A 22231-nucleotide genomic window follows, 5' to 3' on the forward strand; every position below is an offset into this window, starting at 1 on the left:
CCACATATGCCAAGGAGTTGAGATACCCCAGAAAACTGAGGAACCAATGTACCTGGACAAGTGACCAAGTGATGAAAGTCAGAGCCAGAGCCCTGACCTTCTCAAACTTCTCCAGAGGTGGAAGGGCTAAGCCCCGAACCATGTCAAAATGGTTCCCCAGGAAGAAGAAGTCCTAATATGAAGGAACCTCTGACTTCTCTCTGGAAGGAATGAAGCCGACTCTGAGCAAGAGTTTCAGGACCAGACGAGTGTCCTTCACTAACGATTCCCACACCAAAAGAGGCATGAGGGAGTCGTCGAAATAGATGTGGACGTCTATTCTGCAGGAGTGAAGGAAACACCAGCAGCAACTTGGTGAACACCAAAGGAGCTGTCGTGAGCCCCAAGGGCATCTCTGCCTTGGCAGCATGGTCCCTACTTCCTCCTGGAGCACCCGTGCCCTTTCTGAATCCCCGGGAGGAGGAAAGAAACAAAAACGGCCAGGAGGTGAGGGACGAATCCTGAAGAAGGGGAATACCTAGACCCTCCCTGACCACCGACAAAAGCCCAAGCGTCCTCTGTAATATCCTGCCACTAGGAAAGGAAAGCAGAGAGACGTCCGCCCACAGGGAGTTCCGGATGGGGCAGATCGAGCCCCTGCCAGACCAGAGAATCGTCTGCCCACCCGGAGCCTGAGCCTGCAGGAGAAGGACATGAGCCCGGGAAAGGAGAACCACCGTCCACCCGGCCATACCCTTCGCCTTTCGCGGCCAAGAAGCAGAAATAGTCAGGAACCCTTCTTCTTGCCCCCAGGAGGTTTCTTACCCTTCCTACCCTTCCCCTTGTTGCCGTTGAAGTGAGGTTGGGACTTGGGCTGTGCAGAAAACTGAGCAGCCGAAGACTTCGCCTTCTTCTTAGGAGGCACTGACCCCTGCGAGGCACTGGCCTTCTCAGCCTGAAACCTCTTCACCAGAAGTGCTGAGGCGACCGAGTCCTCCTTCATATCCTTCTGAACCCAAGGAAGAGCTCCCCTGAACAGGGTAGAGCCCTAGAAGGGGGCATTCAACAAGCGGAAACGGTAGGGTTACTGGACTGGGCGGAATTTCAGAACTGAAAACTGCCTAGCCAACACGGCATTGACGAGCAGAGAACCTGCAAGGCTGCCGTGTCCTGTATGTCGGCTGTTCTGTCTCGGATAACCGACACTCAGGCAAATCGGATACCCTGTATAGACAAACTGTCAGGAAGTCTATGTATGACAGAACTTGGATGGAGAGGTGCAACATTCTCTCCATCCTGTGGTGCTCTTTGGGATCGAGCACCACCTGGTCCACTGATTTGCCGGGCCAGGCAGCCAGCTGTCTCAACTCCAGCTGTGCTGGTTGAGAGGCCAGCTGCCCATCATGTGTGGCATAGTCGGAAGCTGAAGCCTCCGACAATTCACCAACACTGAGCTGCAGACCGACAAACCCGAGAGCACGGGTAGAGAAGGAGTCCTTCTCTAAAACCGGAGCCCGGGCCGTGGCCAGAACCGAAGACATGATATTGCCTTCTGGCAGAGACCGATCTGAGCGAACGGAAGCCCGAGGAGCCACCAGGGAACCCAGAAGGATGGTGGATTCAGGCGCCGACGATGCTGAGGCGGTGGGCAAACCTCCGCCCTGAGAATCCGGGAGATGTTGGCCCGGAGGACCCGCATCCCAGAAAGCACATGCTGAGCCTCAGCTTCAGCAGTCTCAGGGCCATCTTCCCCTTGTGAACCCTCTTGGCCCAGGAGAAAGATGAATGACATCGTCTTCCTCTGCCGAGCCCGCACCCTCGATGTCCATCTCCTCCTCAATAGAGACCGAAGTCCCCTTGGGAGGAACAGGGGCCGCCAGAGGAGCCATCTCCGCAGAGGGGAACTCCTCTTTATGGCATTTGGACGCAGCGCGACCAACAGCTGTAGCTGTAGGCTTGGGTCGGAGACCCGAAGCCGACCCCTGGGAACAGGAGACCGACGGGTCCGCGCTGGAGGCGGAAGTCCTTAAGGTCTGGCAAACCTTTATAGGACCGGCCAACAAGGCCCCCGAAGTAGCAGAACATTGGGGGGATTCCGCACTGCTATAACATCTCCTAGAGGAGAGACCAACCCCTATGGGTTCCACGAGTGAAGACCCATGGGGTAAAAACCCAAACCCCTGAGGGAATGGGAACGGTCCAGCGGGCCGGGAGTGACCCCAGAACTGGCCAAGATGGCCTGCCTGAGTCTGGGGCTGGACATCCTGTCCAAAGGACCAGGATGAACCGCCACTCCCACCAGGTGGAAACCCAGACATGTACAGGCTAAGCCCGTAACTGCTGAGTAACTGTTGGTACCCAAAACCATCCGCAGGTTGGCCTGGGCGACCCAGGAATAAGTGCCCGCAGGCACCCCTACTCCCTGAGCCCGGGGGAAAGGGAGACCGGAAACCGGACTCCTGGCCTGAAGCCCCAAACCCTTGGAGGAAAACCCCCTGGGAAACCCTGCACTGGGAAATCTGGATTGGGACGGAAGTCCCAGAGCCAGAAGCCTGTGAGGGTGGGAAAACAGACCCCGCGCTGACACCAGGATTAGTGAACTCAAGTGTCACTAATCCCCGTAGCCACAGACAATCCTGACAAAAAGTCTGTGGCCCCTGAACCTATACCCGAAGGCACAGTTCCGGAGTCAAAGCGGCCCCCACCAACGACGCCACCTGGCGTGCCGAGGTCCCTGAAGGAATCAGAGACCTCGACCGGAAGTCCCTTTCCGACGGTAACACCGCCGCCTATCGAGAGCTACCGGCCAATTCGACCCTTGACTGCGCCGAGTCAGGGTCGGGCTGCCCCCCCCCTACTCCAGGACGCACCTGGACAGGGGGAGCCACCCCCTGCTGAAGGGCGGAGCTCGGTGGAACGAGAGCACCCCCAGCAGGAACGCTCTGGTTCAGAACTTCAGGAGGGAGGTCTTAAAAAGCTTACTTCCCTTACCGGAAGAAGAGGACGAATCCCTCTTCCGGCGGAAAGTTAGCTGGAAAGGCATGGAAGCCTAAGCAGCAGACTCCATGTGCAAACAAAGTTCACATAGTGAGGTCTGGCTGTAATGTCGGCAAATGGGACAGGTATCATGGGGTTCCCATTATCTATAGAAATAGGAACATCCATGCGCTGACCCCCGACGTAAACCCGGCACCTTTATCCAGCATCGAAACAATAAAAAATTGTAACAATGAAAACAAGGATAAAAAGTTTTCTAACAATCAAAAAACTACGAACGAGATCATAAAACCTACCGTACGCAGCAAGATTGTACTGCAAAAAAAGAAAACGGTCGTACAAAACGGCCGACAAAGCAGCAAGAAAACAATTTCAACTTCACGAAAATCCGAGTGACGAGACAAGTAGTCACTCACTCGAACACGCGGAGTAAAAACACGGCCGGAAACGAAGTTCTCGAACAATCAAAAAACTACGAACGAGAGCACAAAGCCTACCGTACGCAGCAAGATTGCACTGCATAAATAAAACGGCCGTACAACACGGCCGACAAAGCAGCAAGAAAACAAATTCCAACTTCACGCAAATCCGAGCAACGAGACAAGTAGTCACGCACTCGAATACGTGGAGGAAAAAAAAAACGGCCGGAAATACGGTCAAAATAAACAAATGACAATACTTAATTTCACAATATAAGTTGGGAGATGGGTTTATAGACTACTAATAGAGTAACAATATACTCAAACGACAATGGCAGTACGAAGAGAAGGAGTAAGAAAAGCACTTAGCTCAGACACCTCCGCACTCGTCGGCAGCCATAAAGGTAAGAGGAAGGGAGATCACTCTGCGTTCCTGTCGTGATGGCTCATGGATCGTAGGGAGGGCGGGATTGTTTTTCTTTTGAATCTTTTGTTGTTGGGATACAAAGATGGGTGTAGGTACTGTATTTGCATACTAAAGTTATGGTAATTATTACTGAAATGAAAACACTTTTTCAGTCATTAAAAAAAAAATGATGTTGGAATAAAACGAAAAGTAGATACAAATGGTGAAAAAAAGGAGAATGATTTCTGACTCTCTTCCTTCCTTCCTCAGCCCTCAAAAAAAAATCTCAGCCAATAACAGCAAACAACAGCCTCCAACCCTTCAGTTGTAGCACAGAGAATACCACTTCAACATACAGTGTATACTGCCTCAATCAGGTGTTATGCACAGAGTTATACTGCCTCAATCAGGTGTAACACACCGACTAAACTGCACAAATCAGCTATGTAAAGACACTTCTCATATCTGACAACCTCTATTTTATTTTTATTCTCCAAGTCATAAAAAGCACTGCATTATAAAAACTCCATACAAGTACAGATCATGCATAGAAACTAGAAAATAACTAGTTTCAAAATGATATAAAACTTGTACTCTTTTAAATACCACTTTTTTGAATCCCAACATTAATAATGTATATTAATTAACATGTAAACTTTTCTCACATTACATCATTACAATGTGAAATAAAACTTGTATGACAGTAAATGTACCTAAAACCACTAAAGAATCAATATTCTTATGACTAATGCTAGCATTAAAAGTTATTTAAAAATTTCTCAAATAACTTTGATAAGTACGATACCACAATATATTTCACAGAGCATGAAAAATTAACTTTGATAAGTACGATATCATAATATATTTCACAGAGCATGAAAAATACATAAGTTGGTTTGTCAGAGATTTTAGAGATTTTATTCCGCTCAGTCACAGTGACGTGTGAAACAAGAGGTCATAATTCTTCACATTTATATGTTGTCGATACCTATAGAAGTGAAGAAATATTGAAAACAAAAACAGTAAATACCACTATTCTTTAGACCAGTTCATTATAGAAAGCAATATCCCAAACAGGCAGTGGAACAAGTGTATGTAGAGACAGGTAATTTGTAAAATAAAGACATCCTTTCCATCAATTATACTAATTTCCCTGAACTTATATGAGTGTAGCACCAAACACTAGACAAGTTAAGGAGGATCATTTGTCTAAGTATAACTTCAGTAAACCTCAGCCAGATAACACTGAGAAACTAAATGAGAAATTAAAACTCTTCCTGGTACTGCCACAGTTTTTGCACATTACACAAGAACTTGAGAAATCCATTATTTGGTCTTTTTTTGCCAGAAGCAAACATTCCTCATAAATTTTGGCTGACAGTTTCCATCTAATTTCTACCTGTGAACTGCCTCTACTCTATACTGTAACTACAATTCAAATTATCATGCTGCCATTTGGGAAAAGTTCAAAGACTTTGAATATGAAAAACAAGTAAAAGCGAAACTTTACAACTGCCATTACAAAATAATTTCAAACCATAATAGGAAAATGCATTTTGTGATTGTTCACAGATTTTTGCAGATTATTTTCAGCAAGATTTTAGCCAAGTAAAAAACAATATTCCTAATTTGTTTTTAAACAATTTTGGCAAAACTGAATTCAAGTTACAAAACTTAAAATTGTTTTTTTGCTATATGTCATAACAACAAAATTGAAATGTAAAAAAGAGTTAGTGTCAGTAATGATTTGGGTAAAAATGAATTAATGTGTAAGCGCTACTATTGTGTGTCCATGACTTTAAGCTACAGCAGTAAGCTGAGTTTCAAGATTTGCAAAAATTCCCCAACTATCTAGAGACAGGATATTTTGCTGTAGAAACCCTTTCAGTTGAGAAGTGATACATCACCTATTTTGACAAAGTTATTTCTTTTATCACAAACAGCTAATTTGATTATCATTCGTCAAATACCTTCCACCAGCATCAGCAGCTCTCTAGGCAGCTTTCTATCACCACACAACAGGTACCATGCACACACAGCTCTGCCTCACATCTATTAGTCTCCACATAGTGATAAGCATGTACACAGTATCTGATTCTAAAAGCCTGGTTTACATTTTTTTTATAGTTATTCCAGAAAAAAATTTGTTTTCGGTGAATATGTTTATAGTATGTCGTGACAAATAAATGATTCCTTTCTTTCCATGTTTTGTTCTTAACAGACAAGGAAAATTAGGCTCCAATTACGTTGCAATTTTTGTTCCATTTTTTATCCTGCATGAAGTAAGTTTCACAAAGTGTAAATAAGTAGAATTAAAATGTATAAGGACTTGGTGTACTTACTGAAATGAAAGGCTTTGTTAAATTTTATTTATAATTTCAAAAGTTTCCCATCAAACCTATTTAATCAGAATATACAGTAAGCATACACACAATTTTCTGAACTCATTAATGACAACAAACATAATCTTTTTTTGATAATTTAAAATTCAAGTTTAAGTTTTAATGGCTTCTTTAAATGATGTTTCATGCCATTGATTTAAAAGTTTGATGAATATTTTGAGTAATATACATCTACACTATATGCTTATGATAAATAGAATTGATACTTTTAAGTGTTGTATACCAATAATTGATGATAAAACAGGCAGTTTTCCAATATTCATAATTCTTCAAGCATAAGACATCTTAGGCTTTGTAAAGTTTTTAACTAAATATGAAATTCTTATCTATAACAAAACTTATACAATAAAGTGTTATATGAGTCCTGTAGTAAATTAATTACTTTCTCTCAGGTATCAATTCTGTATACCATCTCAAGAATTGTAGTACTTGGACAAATGTTCTCTTTGTAGTAGGTCAAAGGTCAAAATGTTGGTCAGTTTGACCTACTTTTGACATGCTGCACACCACCTCACCAAGGTGAACCATTATCCTAAGCATGAAGTTCTAGATATTCTAAATGTTTAAGTTTCAATGTGGATGGGTGGATGGATAGATGGGATGGATGGATGCAACAAAAAAACTATATTTTTCTCTCTTTCCCCCTGGTAGCCAGCTCATAAAGTTTGACTCAAAGTTGGGTGTGGGCTTATGGTAGGACATCAATGTTATATACATAATAACACAATTTTGACATTGGGAGAGGGAGGGATATTACAACATATGTGATTATTGATCAATAATTACTGTATACCTAATACTTATTATGCACTAAATATTCATGCTATAAAACCAAACCTCACAACTCATTCAGAAGAACTTTTGAATGGAGTTAGGCACCTTTGATGTCTGAGTAAAAATACTTTAATTCACACGCCTAAATACAATTACACTAATGGTAACCAGATACTTGTGAAAAATCTTTCTACATTAAGTACATGTTTCATCTTCTGGTGTTGTGTATCAACAGGCACCACAAAGTTCATCAGTTTCTGAATGACACAAATATCAGGTCATATTGTGTTCTTGGCCCTGCACCTGTTTGCATGTAAAACTACAGTAATGTATTATAATTCTCAAAGCAGGCAAATAAATCCAAATAAGATACACCTCTCCACCCTAAGATCGACATTAGACATGTCTATTTTGTTCATTTAGATCAATCCATGCTCAGCTAAGGGGGTGTTTAGGTAATAGTACTACACTAATACAACAGCATACATCCATGTTTATCTGAACCTGTTTGACCCTGATGAACTTTGAACTGTTGTGACCTCATGCCTCAAACTCATGCACCATTGAGGCAGTAACTGGGCCTTTGAAGCAGTTTTGGGTTTCACTGGAAAACAAACCTGGGGCTATCTATATCCCATCAATGGCATCCCTCAGCACCTTTTAGGGGACCTGTGTAGTGGACCCATAAAGAGTTCTTTATCCCTCACTAATTCAACAGAAGCAGACAAGTAATTCTGTCTTCAAGAATTTGTGTATTTCAACACTGGAGACCTGTTGAAACCAGCAAAAGTCAGAAAAACAATTGACCCTGATGATCAGATTGTAGATAATGTTTGCCTGTAGCTAATAAAACAGCACATGTACTTGACTGTCTGAAACAGATCTAGTTCTCTAGTCAATTCCAGCAGGATAAGATACAAAAAACAGTTGAGAGCTTTTGTCCCATTCTAGTTATGATGTGATAAGAAATTGATTGTACCTGTTTAATCTCAGAGTATTGATGTACAGGTGTTAACTCTTTACCTGGAAATCAGCTTAATGACCTTAAATCTCAAAGATTCAGCTACAATTTTAAAGTTACCTTGAATATCTTGCCCATTGCATGATACAAAATTTTTTTTACTGAAGTTCAGAAAATCTTTATAAACCATGAAACACTGAATCTTGTTAACATATGCCCTTTATTATTGTGAATGAGATTTAAATCACATGCATTACACATTGTATGACAGTTGTAGAGATAGTGTAAAGATGACCACCCTGAGGTAAACACAACTTTCTTTTAAAAGTCTGGACTTTTTCATTAAATCAAAACCGAACTGTTTTTGAGCAGTTTTTCATTATAGTTCCCAGATATGTAAAAATGATTTCATGATTTCTGATATTTTGCTCAGTTCAACAAGAACAAATGTAAATGGACAGGTGGAGCAGAGCAACACTTGTTACTGGTTCATTACACACAATGAAGGAGTGAAAATGATTCTGATTACAACAGAGAACAGAAAACTGATTCAGTTCCACCTATAGCCATATGCAGTATTTCAAATATTCCGGAATAAACACTTCAAAAACAGATTGTCTAAACATTTTTTTTCATTCATTTTTTTTCTTGCACATTTTGACATTTTGACATAAAGCTGGAATAAAATAAGAAGATATTTCATCAAGACAAACAACATCAAACTAATTATTTAAAAGTCTATGACACAGTGACTGACCCTACAATAGCTTGCCAACTATAGGTTTTTTTAAGCAGTCAACCATCCTAATGCTGTCCACACCTTACTGACTCAACTTGCACTTAATACTACAATGTATCATCTATAAGTTTTAAGAATTCATTCAAAACCAAATCAAGTTTTGATAAAACATGGTTTTGTTTTAGAGTGCACCTAATAAGGAGATCTGATGTGAGAGATGTGAAGTGATTGGTTTGTAACATGACTTGTTACGGGAGATTTGAAGTGATTGTAACATGACTTGTTATGGGAGATTTGAAGTGATTGTAACATGGCTTGTTATGGGAGATTTGAAGTGATTGTAACACGACTTGTTACGGGAGATTTGAAGTGATTGTAACATGACTTGTTATGGGAGATTTGAAGTGATTGTAACACGACTTGTTATGGGAGATTTGAAGTGATTGTGACATGACTTGTTATGGGAGATGTGAAGTGATTGTAACATGACTTGTTACGGGAGATTTGAAGTGATTGTAACATGACTTGTTACGGGAGATTTGAAGTGATTGTGACATGACTTGTTATGGGAGATTTGAAGTGATTGTGACATGACTTGTTATGGGAGATGTGAAGTGATTGTAACATGACTTGTTACTGGAGATTTGAAGTGATTGTAACATGACTTGTTACGGGAGATTTGAAGTGATTGTGACATGGCTTGTCATGGGAGATTTGAAGTGATTGTAACATGGCTTGTCATGGGAGATTTGAAGTGATTGTAACATGGCTTGTCATGGGAGATGTGAAGTGATTGTGACATGGCTTGTCATGGGAGATGTGAAGTGATTGTGACATGGCTTGTCATGGGAGATTTGAAGTGATTGTAACATGACTTGTTACGGGAGATGTGAAGTGATTGTAACATGACTTGTTACGGGAGATTTGAAGTGATTGTAACATGACTTGTTATGGGAGATTTGAAGTGATTGTAACATGGCTTGTTATGGGAGATTTGAAGTGATTGTAACATGACTTGTTATGGGAGATTTGAAGTGATTGTAACATGACTTGTTATGGGAGATTTGAAGTGATTGTAACATGACTTGTTATGGGAGATGTGAAGTGATTGTAACACGACTTGTTATGGGAGATGTGAAGTGATTGTAACATGACTTGTTGTGGGAGATTTGAAGTGATTGTAACATGACTTGTTATGGGAGATTTGAAGTGATTGTAACATGACTTGTTATGGGAGATGTGAAGTGATTGTAACACGACTTGTTATGGGAGATGTGAAGTGATTGTAACATGACTTGTTGTGGGAGATTTGAAGTGATTGTAACATGACTTGTTACGAGAGATTTGAAGTGATTTTAACATGACTTGTTATGGGAGATGTGAAGTGATTGTAACACGACTTGTTATGGGAGATTTGAAGTGATTGTAACATGACTTGTTATGGGAGATGTGAAGTGATTGTAACACGACTTGTTATGGGAGATTTGAAGTGATTGTAACACGACTTGTTACGGGAGATTTGAAGTGATTGTGACATGACTTGTGGGAGATTTGAAGTGATTGTAACATGACTTGTTATGGGAGATGTGAAGTGATTGTAACATGACTTGTTACGGGAGATTTGAAGTGATTGTAACACGACTTGTTATGGGAGATGTGAAGTGATTGTAACATGACTTGTTGTGGGAGATTTGAAGTGATTGTAACATGACTTGTTACGAGAGATTTGAAGTGATTTTAACATGACTTGTTATGGGAGATGTGAAGTGATTGTAACACGACTTGTTATGGGAGATTTGAAGTGATTGTAACATGACTTGTTATGGGAGATGTGAAGTGATTGTAACACGACTTGTTATGGGAGATTTGAAGTGATTGTAACACGACTTGTTACGGGAGATTTGAAGTGATTGTGACATGACTTGTGGGAGATTTGAAGTGATTGTAACATGACTTGTTATGGGAGATGTGAAGTGATTGTAACATGACTTGTTACGGGAGATTTGAAGTGATTGTAACACGACTTGTTATGGGAGATGTGAAGTGATTGTGACATGACTTGTTATGGGAGATTTGAAGAGATTGTAACATGACTTGTTATGGGAGATGTGAAGTGATTGTAACATGACTTGTTATGGGAGATTTGAAGTGATTGTAACATGGCTTGTTATGGGAGATTTTGAGAATAGTTTTAGATATGGAATGCTATAGAATATTTAAAGAATAATTGGAAATTTGGAGTAGAAATAGGCAGGTTTGGAATGAACTGATAGATCTGGTGTGTATTGGGAGATCTGAGTGTAGTTTTAGATCTAATGTAAATGGAAGATTTATAGTGTAGTTCGAAATCTGATGTGAAGTGGGAGATCTGGAGTGAAGTTTGAGATCTGTCATGAGTTGGAGATCTGGAGTGAAGTTTGAGATTCAAGTGTAGCTTGAGATCTGGAGTGAAGTTTGATATTCAAGTGTAGCTTGAGATCTGGTGTCTAGTTTGAGATCTGTCGTGAGTTGGAGATCTGAAGTGAAGTTTGATATGAAAGTCTAGCGTATGTGTATTTGGAGATTAAATACGAAGTGTATAGAAAGGTTTGAAGTGTTGTGGGAGATCTTAGACATCTGAAGTGTAGTGGGAGATTCAGAGTGTAGTTGGAACTTGAGTATGCAAATGAAAAGTTCATGTAAAATATATTAACACTCCAGACTAACCTTGACCCATTTCTGCAATGACATTTTACATACAAGCAGTTTTCACCTCTGATATTTAACTGAAAGTCGTTAATTAAAAATTTGGTAGTTATACAAATGTCTCCGAGTACTTTAGTCTGAAGCAGACATATTAAACTAAATCAAGACGATACATGTAGCAACGCAGAAATGGTACCTCTATCACATGTACATATAGGGTTAAACAATCGTTGGACAAGACAAGATACTAATTGTATCATGGACATTCAATATACAGTCTTATTTATACGGAGTAAGATACAAGTGCTATAGTAATAATTAAGGTTACCCTTTAATATCATTCAGATCTTTACGAGGAAATGTCATTCACAAGACTAATCCATTGTGTAGCCTGTAAGTGATTCTACTAGAAGTAGGATAAATATAGCTAACAAAATAATCTCATCTATTAGGAGTCAAGACAGAAGGTGAACCATACACTTTGTGAAGTTTAAAACATCTCTAGTAACATCAATTCAAATATCATGGTTTTTTTCTAAACTTTCTAAAACGTGTGTTCACAAAGAATTCGTCAGACATACCTATTTGGCAGTTTTTCTTGCGTCGGATGTTAATGACTGTTTTGTTGACGACGGAGAAGATGCTGACTTCCATCTGAATGAGGAAATGCACCTCTCTGTTGAGTCGTCCTGTACAGGGAACCTTCACGTGAAACACTGTCAAATATAAAACAATATTCCTTATAAGATATTTTCAAAGTTTCAGTATGTAAATCAGAAAACATATAAATAACCTCTTTAAAAGAAAAAATTACGGGGTGTGTGAGGGGGTCCCCTCACATGGCTGCTCCCCTCCTCACATCCTTGTAACATAACTCACCTGAGAGAAAATTGGTGACTTTGCCCCTTACACCCCCTTCCCATCCTCACATCCTTGTAACATAACTCACCTGAGAGAAAATTGGTGACTTTGCCCTTACACCCCTCTTCCCATCCTCACATCCTTGTAACATAACTCACCTAGGAAAGTATTTGTGACCTTGCCCCTCACAAATCCCTCCCCATCATAACATCCTTGTGATAAACCTCATCTTAGGAAATATTTGGGACTTTTCCCCTCAAACACCCCTTCCCATCATAACATCCTTGTGATAAACCTCATCTTAGGAAATATTTGGGACTTTTCCCCTCAAACACCCCTTCCCATCATAACATCCTTGTGATAAACCTCATCTTAGGAAATATTTGGGACTTTTCCCCTCAAACACCCCTTCCCATCCTCACATCCTTGTAACATAACTCACCTGAGAGAAAATTGGTGACTTTGCCCTTACACCCCTCTTCCCATCCTCACATCCTTGTAACATAACTCACCTAGGAAAGTATTTGTGACCTTGCCCCTCACACATCCCTCCCCATCATAACATCCTTGTGATAAACCTCATCTTAGGAAATATTTGGGACTTTTCCCATCAAACACCCTTTCCCATCCTCACATCCTTGTAGTGTAACTCACCTGAGAGAGTATTTGGGACTTTTCCCCTCAAACACCCCTCCCCATCCTCACATCCTTGTAGTGTAACTCACCTGAGAGAGTATTTGGGACTTTTCCCCTCAAACACCCCTCCCCATCCTCACATCCTTGTAGTGTAACTCACCTGAGAGAGTATTTGGGACTTTTCTCCTCAAACACCCCTCCCCATCCTCACATCCTTGTAGTGTAACTCACCTGAGAGAGTATTTGGGACTTTTCCCCTCAAACACCCCTCCCCATCCTCACATCCTTGTAGTGTAACTCACCTGAGAGAGTATTTGGGACTTTGCCCCTTACACCCCCCTTCCCATCCTCACACCCTTGTAGTGTAACTCACCTGAGAGAGTATTTGGGACTTTGCCCCTTACACCCCCCTTCCCATCCTCACACCCTTGTAGTGTAACTCACCTGAGAGAGTATTTGGGACTTTGCCCTCACTGCTAATGTTAGCAACAGGTGGCAACATGGCCCTCGGATTAGACGTGTTTGTTCTCAAACTGTAAAACATTATCTGAAAAAAAAGAAGCATTTGTTGTTAACAAATGTCGTAGAATAGGGTTAAACACAGAGAGGAATATCCTTGAAATTCCAGGGGTTATGATGACTATAAGTGTAGAGATCATTAGTGATAGTAACCCCTAGGACTTCGAGGTTGACAGAGGATAAAAGTCACATACAAATGTAGATATATTATGGAATTATAGATGAAAGGAAAAATGAAAATTTAACATGTAGGGATCTATCAGTACATCTCAATACCTGACGGTAAAACTGACCATCGAAAATACACCTTCTTACCCAGAACTATACATGCATTGAATACTGACCATCGAAAATACTCCTTCTTACCCAGAACTACACAAGAATTGAATACTGACCATCGAAAATACTCCTTCTTACCAAGAACTATACAAGAATGGATTAAACTCCTGGCAGATCTGGTAACTGATAACACCTTGGATATCTTTAAATTTAATCTTTCCAAAAGCTAGAATCCTCTGTCTTACTTTCCATACAAACAACCATCCTTCATCTTATAATGACCTGATACCTAGTATGTTGAGGTAGGTCAATTATTTGGTAGGTGTTAAAGCAGAGAGCTGTAATGCTTGAGGTAGTTTGTGGTCCAGAATTTACTGAAGCAAGCTATTCTGAGTGGACCAGGATCTGACTAATCAAAGTTCTCATAGACTAACACTGTACCACTCAAGACAAGACGGACAAGACAAGAAATACAAACAGCCACTATGGGATTCAGATTATGATCAAGAAGGACATACCTCCACTGTAGGACTTAGACTGGGGCCCAGATAGACAAACAGCCACTGACAGACACAGACTAGGGCCAAGAAAGACAAACAGCTACTACTGGAATCAGAGTTGGGCCCAGAGAGACAAACAGTCACTGATAGACACAGACTCGGGCCAAGAAAGACAAACAGCTACTACTGGAATCAGAGTTGGGCCCAGAAGGACAAACAGCCATTACTGGACATTGGTCCAGATAGACAGTCACTACTTGACTCAGACTTGGGCCCAAAAGGACAAACAGCCATTACTGGACTCAGACTTGGGCCCAGAAAGGCAAATAGCTACTTCTGGGCTCAGACATTGGCCCAGATAGACAAACAGCCACTGACAGACACAGACTAGGGCCAAGAAAGACAAACAGCTACTACTGGAATCAGAGTTGGGCCCAGAAAGACAAACAGCTACTAATGGACTCAGACTTGGGCCCAGAAGGACAAACAGCCATTACTGGACTCAGACTTGGGCCCAGAAGGACAAACAGCCATTACTGGACTCAGACTTGGGCCCAGAAAGGCAAATAGCTACTTCTGGGCTCAGACATTGGCCCAGATAGACAAACAGCCACTGACAGACACAGACTAGGGCCAAGAAAGACAAACAGCTACTACTGGAATCAGAGTTGGGCCCAGAAAGACAAACAGCTACTAATGGACTCAGACTTGGGCCAAGAAGGACAAACAGCCATTACTGGACATTGGTCCAGATAGACAGTCACTACTTGACTCAGACTTGGGCCCAAAAGGACAAACAGCCATTACTGGACATTGGTCCAGATAGACAGTCACTACTTGACTCAGACTTGGGCCCAAAAGGACAAACAGCCATTACTGGACTCAGACTTGGGCCCAGAAAGGCAAATAGCTACTTCTGGGCTCAGACATTGGCCCAGATAGACAAACAGCCACTGACAGACACAGACTAGGGCCAAGAAAGACAAACAGCTACTACTGGAATCAGAGTTGGGCCCAGAAAGACAAACAGCTACTAATGGACTCAGACTTGGGCCAAGAAGGACAAACAGCCATTACTGGACTCAGACATGGGCCCAGAAAGTCAAACAGCAACTGATGGATTAAGATCTTACCTGCTGACGAATACTCTGCCATGTAAAGTAGATCTTGTCTATGTTGGGTTGTATCAGAAGTTCAAATGATAAAGCATAGTCATTGATGATCCCATTTCTGACATAGTACAGCTCGGCATTGATGCCTGTAATGATAAAATTATCCAAAGTCAGTGAAATAATCAATGTTTTCTAACTTCAAATACAACAAACAAAAACATACTTTTGATCAATGATTTCAACACTGATATACTATACACTACTTTCAAATTAATCTTTTAATCACCGTACTGATACTAATAATTAACTTTGCCAGAAGGAGGCTGCAACTCATGTGGGATGATGCTGTTTTTTCAATGAAAGTAATTACCCGAGGAAATAATATCGGAGAGAGAATTAAAGTCTCATCATGACTAAACATGGAAAGGACTTATTATACATGAAAACAAAAACATCAATTTACAATTAATATCAAATAAATAGGAAACAGAAAGCATAATACAAAGTGCCAACATTAATTGTCATATTTTGTAGTGAATGTATCATTTTCCTACGTACTGTAAAACCATTCATTTTTGAGGTGAATGGGTCATTTTCCTACGTACTGTAAAACAATTCATTTTTGTGGTGAATAGATCATTTTCCTATGTACGGTAAAACCATTCATTTTTGTGGTGAATGCATCATTTTCCTATGTACTGCAAAACCATTCATTTTTGTGGTGAATGGATTATTTTCCTATGTACTGTAAAACCATTCCTTTTTTGAGGCATGTTGATTGTTGTTAATTTTGTTGGTACCTTTAACCTACAAATTTATATATGTCCTTGAACTGCTAAATTAGTGTTAATGAAATAACTGGGTTATGCTTATCCATGTTCACAAATGTTTGTTCAAACAGGTTTTTTTTTGGAAAAGCAATGAATGTTAGTCTCCATATACATATTTTTACTGCATTAACATTACAGTTACTACAATCATTAATTTATTTAAGATAAATTTCTGGAACTTTTGAACAGTTTTAAAAACTGATGGTGCAATACAAAACCCCCTATCCTATCACTTTATGCAATGATATATCTTAATTTTGGAAAGCTTCAACAGTCAAATTGCTTCCCCTTGAATGTGACAAAGCATATATTTGAACTCTTCCAAGTAATGAGTAATATTGGAAAATATGAAATCATTAAATGTATTTAATTGGAAAATGTAAATATATCGAATTTTTGTGAAGTAATTTGTACAATATCAACTCCTAGATAAGAAGTAACCAAAATGGTGTATAACAACATTATAATCATCCTCGATATCCACATCATAACAAAAGTTTTGCAGTTTTGTGACTAATACTTCAGACAGTTGACAAGAAAAAATTATGAATACTAATTTTATGAGTTTTCAATTGAAAAGGGATATACCTCTGATAAAACTGAAGTAGCATCAAATGGTGTTAACTTTCATTAATGTGATGTGATAAATTCTTAAAATGGAGTTACATTCTACAGAAGTACCTTCAATTAATTGTCAAGTAAAAGTAGTAAAACAGGCCATAAACCTGAGAAAATGAGATAACAACAAATTATATAACAATATGTGCATTGTCAGCAATCTGTACAGAGTTACATTTCTTCACAAAATTCAATTACTGCTTTCAAAAAATGTGACAGCTGAGGTTACCCAAGCAAGAATTTCATAAACCTTATAGACAAAAAATCAATTATCAAGTTTTTAATTGGATGTCAATGTCCTGTAGCTGTTATTACTGGGAATTCTGGTATTGACAAAGCTGATTACAACACCTGTAGCATGATACACTCGAGAAGGCTATAGCTAAAGCTGGTCATAGTAGGTCTGAATGAAACATTTAACATGTATGTACAGGTACATAACATTTAGCCTTCTTTGATATTAATAATTTTTTGTTATGAGAAGGAAATTCATTTCACTAAAGCAATTATGAACACATAAATACATTTTCTGGTACCTGTATCATACATGATGTACAGATTGGAAAATTAAAAAAAAAATAAATAAAAACTATTTTAATTATGTACCAGTTAATATAATAAGTCAGAGTACACCAATGTTTGTTCATTAATTAATTCTTCTTATATTTCTTGGGCTCAAATATCCAACAGAACTGTGAATGTCATGATTCCAGGTGTGTTGGGTCTCATTTTCTCCTTTTTTTAAAACAATAATTACTAGGAACATATCATTATCTTAAGACCAAAACTTGCAGGAATTTCTATATTTATATAGTTGTAAACAAATTAGTTCTGCATTTCAGAGTCCTTAATTGTCATTTTGCCAGAATTCTTAGATAGGTAAGTTATATGAAAAATAAAAACAACATGGAGAAAAATGTGCTCCCCTAAGGCTTTACATAACTCAGGTGCTACACATTTCAAAACGGAAATATTTATGCAGCGTGATATTGGCTCAATATCAGCAGAAACAGAATTTAATTGAGAGAATTTTTGTCTATCCCTAGTAAACATAACAAATCTCCCAAAATGAAAACACTAATATCTTAAGTATTAAGACAATATTAGCTTAATATGACCAGCCCAGACATTATGATTTCACACTCGTATTTAAAATGGAAATCAAACATTGCCACAGGTCAAATTATATAGTGTTAGCTTAGTCTCAGTTTTCATACTTTGTGTCAATAATCTATCCGAGCCTGGGAAAATTTTATTTCTACACGATTGTCCATTTTCATTAAATCCCAGGTACACATCCACTGAGATAAACAAGGCCCGGGTATAAATCAAATGTGTGAATCAATTCATTAACCTTTCATTAACATGATTAGTGAACAGTTGAAATTTCAATATGTAAAAGGTTAAAGTTTCCTTAACTTAATGATTTGTTTAGTTGGATCAAAAGAAATCAATGAAAGAAGTTACAACATCAATGACTATGGAGGATACCAATATTTCAATAAATAGCAATAGTGACCTTGACCTAATTAAGCAACAGCCACTTAGAAGAGAAATTGCTAGAGTTTGGGCATACATTACCCGGATTACTCTAACCTCATCTTAATAAAATACTGTATATAGAACAAATTTCAATCTTTTTTCAATAGGGTAAAAACAAAAGGTGGGCTAGAGTTTGATTTCAACTTCATAACACTCTGCAGAGAGTTTTATGCGAGGGCAAATGAAATCCAGGGCGAACATTTCCCCATATTAACGGACACAAAACTAAAATGGCTGTATTTACTTCTTAATATACTGGGATAATCTCGGAAAGAATTTTGAAAGCCTTAAATAAAGTTGCACAGTCAGCTTTGAATAAATCATATGTAGACTATCCTGACCATGCCAAAGACAATATACCATAAATAACTGTGTAAGATTTATAATGAAAATCCCACAAAGCTTTATAACCTCACACAATAAACAATACTTGTGATGGACAAATGATGAAATCTACAGCAAAACACAGACTTAATGTCAAGGAAAAACACATAGTTTATGTAGGAGAACTGACAGGAAATTACCATAGATTTGAGAAACAGCAAAAATTCTCTATGGTTACTCGCCTTGTAAATAAAAAGGAAAAAAAAACATCTGAAATGCAATGTTATATGGCTTTCACCTGGGTGTTCAGCTTTCTCTTTCATTAGAATTATTTCATAGTAAATCTTACCTAGTGCTAGTATTATCATCATATGTAGACAAGTAAATATACACTCAACACTAGAACCCTTTCTGAAATCAACCATAAATATATCTCAGTCCAAAATAGTGTTTAGACTGAGACAATCGCTGAAAACGTAACAGCAAGTAGAAACAGACAATTTGAAAGATGCAAGACTTGGACAATTAATTGTGCTAAGACTATGTCAAATAAACAATTGTAAGATTTGAAAAAAAAAGCTTCTTAAACACTGATGAGACAATCTTAATAAGCATTAAACCATAGCCGTTAAGTCTCAAACCAAACGCTGTCTACTGACATGTCCATGCTAACTTCAGCCAATACACAACCAGACATGTTTTATTTTCCAGACTTCATGGTTTCTTTGACTTGATGTGTAACATGATGAAGAACAAACAAAACCTGCCATTTGTGAGCAGTCGTTCAACATGTAATTATAAGTGTTTTAAAACAGAATCCCATTATAATTGAAATGTTGTTCAATATCCCAAACAGGCTATTCTTTTTACTGAATGATGTTTCCAACCTTTCCAAACAGTTTTAAATACATCATCATGATTTAAGGCAATGTCAATTTTGATAGTTTGAATTCTAATTTATTTTCACAACAGAATTTTGTATAATTTGAATGGATTTAACAACGTGATTTAATTTTATTTTTGTTCCAACATGCCAAACGTTTCCCTGACCTACAAAGCACTATTTACCGTTAAAGGGTAATTACAGATCTGTTATAAACAGTCCCAGAAAAGCTTTAATTGATATCAACTACCCATGTTTACACTCTTTATAGGCAAACACAGAAACAATAAATTCAAATTGTAAATTAGATATTTTGAAAAAAGGCATTTTTCCTCTTATTTCTATGTTTCATAGTAATTTAAGTTAAATGATCATTCTACTGAACACTATCACATGACATAATTGCTTGCAGAATTTAGTAGGAGCCAGCTAACAGGAGGGTCTTTAGTCAATATACATATCTCTGAAATTGTATATAAGCTTGCATTTAAACTTCATGTCACAAGAAACATGTTTGTGAAACAATTGTATGTCCCTATTCTAGCTTTAATTGAAAATTTAGCCAAAAAGTAAAAATTGGAAAATGGCTGTTTTCTTGCATACATTTATACACCATACCATTTAACAATTATCTGAATATTTATGTTGCTGAGAAAATATGCAGGATATATTTTTTATAGCTGTGGAAGTTCACATCTTTCCCAATATCCATTAGAGTCCAATCTAGCCTTCTAGCTGTCACCACTGGCCACACATTCTGTCTGACAGAACAGTGTACATAAGTCTGACAGAATGGTGACACCCACAATATAAATTCTCTGTACACAGATTTATCAAGCCAGTGTGGTAATTTTCATTCAGCAGGTAGTATCCTGTCAACTCCTTGGCCAAATGTAGAATATTAAAGTATAAATTGATCTGATAGCAACTGATAATGTTGATAAAATCTGACAAATGGGTTAAAAACTTCAGCCAGTTTCAACATGGTCTGGAACAGAGATATAAAAACATACATTTTTGTCCTGCCAAGTCCGACACCTTCGTAAAGACCAGAGGCATTGACTGTCATATTAATTTTTCACTCTGACAACCAAAATATTTCAAATTTATTTAAATTCCTTGCATAAACTTGTGTCTGTGTTTCATCTTCATTAATTAAAGGTAGACAGTAGAGACAACACAATTTTAAGAGACACGCTGAACAAATACTAATATCGAAATTTTTTTATCAAAATATTGCAAATATATATTGATAAACCTCTAGAATTACTACTTGTTTCATGACATTCTGGGGGGTATATCCACCTGAAAGATCTAGATAACGATAACCAATCATTTATTAATTTGATAAAATGATTTTATGATTTTTTATGAGATCTTTCAAGCTTTAGCTTATTATAACATTTTCATGAACTTCAACAGTTTTAAAATTCCTTCATAGCTTATTGTCTCCCCTTCCCAGCCAAATGAATTACTCAGTAATTTCCCCATGCACAGCTTATGTAACATTTATCAATCTTGATAAGATCAGTTTCTCTATATTACAATATCAACTTAAACACTTAATTAGCTTTTTTTTATAACTACATAGATGAGTTATCTCTGCTATTTTCCACAGTTATCTCCCCTATATATCACAGTTAATTCCCCTATATATTACCAGCTAAATACAGCTTTGGTGAGTTATCTCCAATTAACATCTCTGATCAATTACAATACAAGATCATGATACCATGACTTTAACAGTCAGATTAAGTGTGTAAACATGATGAGACACAATCAAATTTTTGTGCATTATTACACTGGCATACCTTACATTTTCCATAGAAAACAATACATAAGATTAACTAGGAGTGGTGCTCTCAAAATCTATCACAACGCCTGAAGAACAAACCTGAAGCAAGATAACTATTATAACAGAGCTCCACAAGGCAGTGTCATCTCTCTGCCATGTTCTTACCTTGATTAGTTATAATAACCTTCCCTGCCGTGCTGGATGCACAATGGTTTTGTAATTGCGCATTGTGATGTAACCTCAAAAGAATGTTAAACAAAAGACATTAAAGATACCACCAAAGATTATATATCCTATTTGGAGATGAGCAAAAGAAAAACACTTTCTGAAACCTCTACAAATACACTATTGTTAGGTATCTGTTCTGATTATCTCCCCTTACAGCAACTCTGTATACCTGATGACCTTTATCAGGAATCTCTCCATTATTGCATACAAAGTGACTATTTTATCCGTCCATCATCTTAATATCTTAGTTCAACCTAAGCAGGTTTACAGCATAATAGAATGAATTCAGTAAGAATTTGAAATATTTCAAGGCAAAGCAATTAAAACGAGTACAGTTATCAATTAAGTCTTCCTGCAGTCAAGTGTCGGTTATATACAAATCTAATTAAAGAACCTAAAATCAGATTATTTGTATAACAAATGGTTTTCAGGGATACCTTAATGTGATTATTTGAACAGAAAAACAACATACACTGCAGAAACTGCTAATTGAATCTTTCATGATTCCTACAATTTGTCTTCTTCTATACGGGCACTGCTTTTTCTGCCATGAAGTATTCATATTCACTGTAACTGCATGCATTGTTTTAAGGGACAGATAAGAAACAGAATAAAATGACATACACATATATATATATATATATATATATAGCGCATTATGAAGTTGAGGAAATCGGGCTATGTGAGACCACTGATATAACAACATATAAAATAGAAAGCCTTCAACACACAATACTGATTT

At 38.3% G+C, this 22231-nt stretch overlaps 1 protein-coding gene across 1 annotated transcript in view; it reads right to left on the minus strand.

Annotated features, from left to right (window-relative positions):
* Positions 1-11943: 11943 nt before the first annotated feature.
* Positions 11944-22231, minus strand: part of LOC132558783 (tyrosine-protein kinase RYK-like) — a gene marked incomplete at its 3' end in the record, with an annotated part of 41459 nt that continues 31171 nt past the window's right edge. Inside the window, exons 2-4 of the mRNA XM_060223389.1 lie at positions 15291-15415; positions 13304-13406; positions 11944-12078 (exon numbers count right to left, since the gene is read on the minus strand). Of these exons, the coding sequence (XP_060079372.1) occupies positions 11944-12078; positions 13304-13406; positions 15291-15415 (363 nt within the window). The remainder of the gene's footprint in view (positions 12079-13303; positions 13407-15290; positions 15416-22231) is intronic.

This window comes from Ylistrum balloti, unplaced genomic scaffold (genome assembly GCF_031769215.1).
Source record: "Ylistrum balloti isolate Yb309-2 unplaced genomic scaffold, AGI_CSIRO_Ybal_v1 Utg370824, whole genome shotgun sequence".
NCBI lineage: Eukaryota > Metazoa > Mollusca > Bivalvia > Pectinida > Pectinidae > Ylistrum > Ylistrum balloti.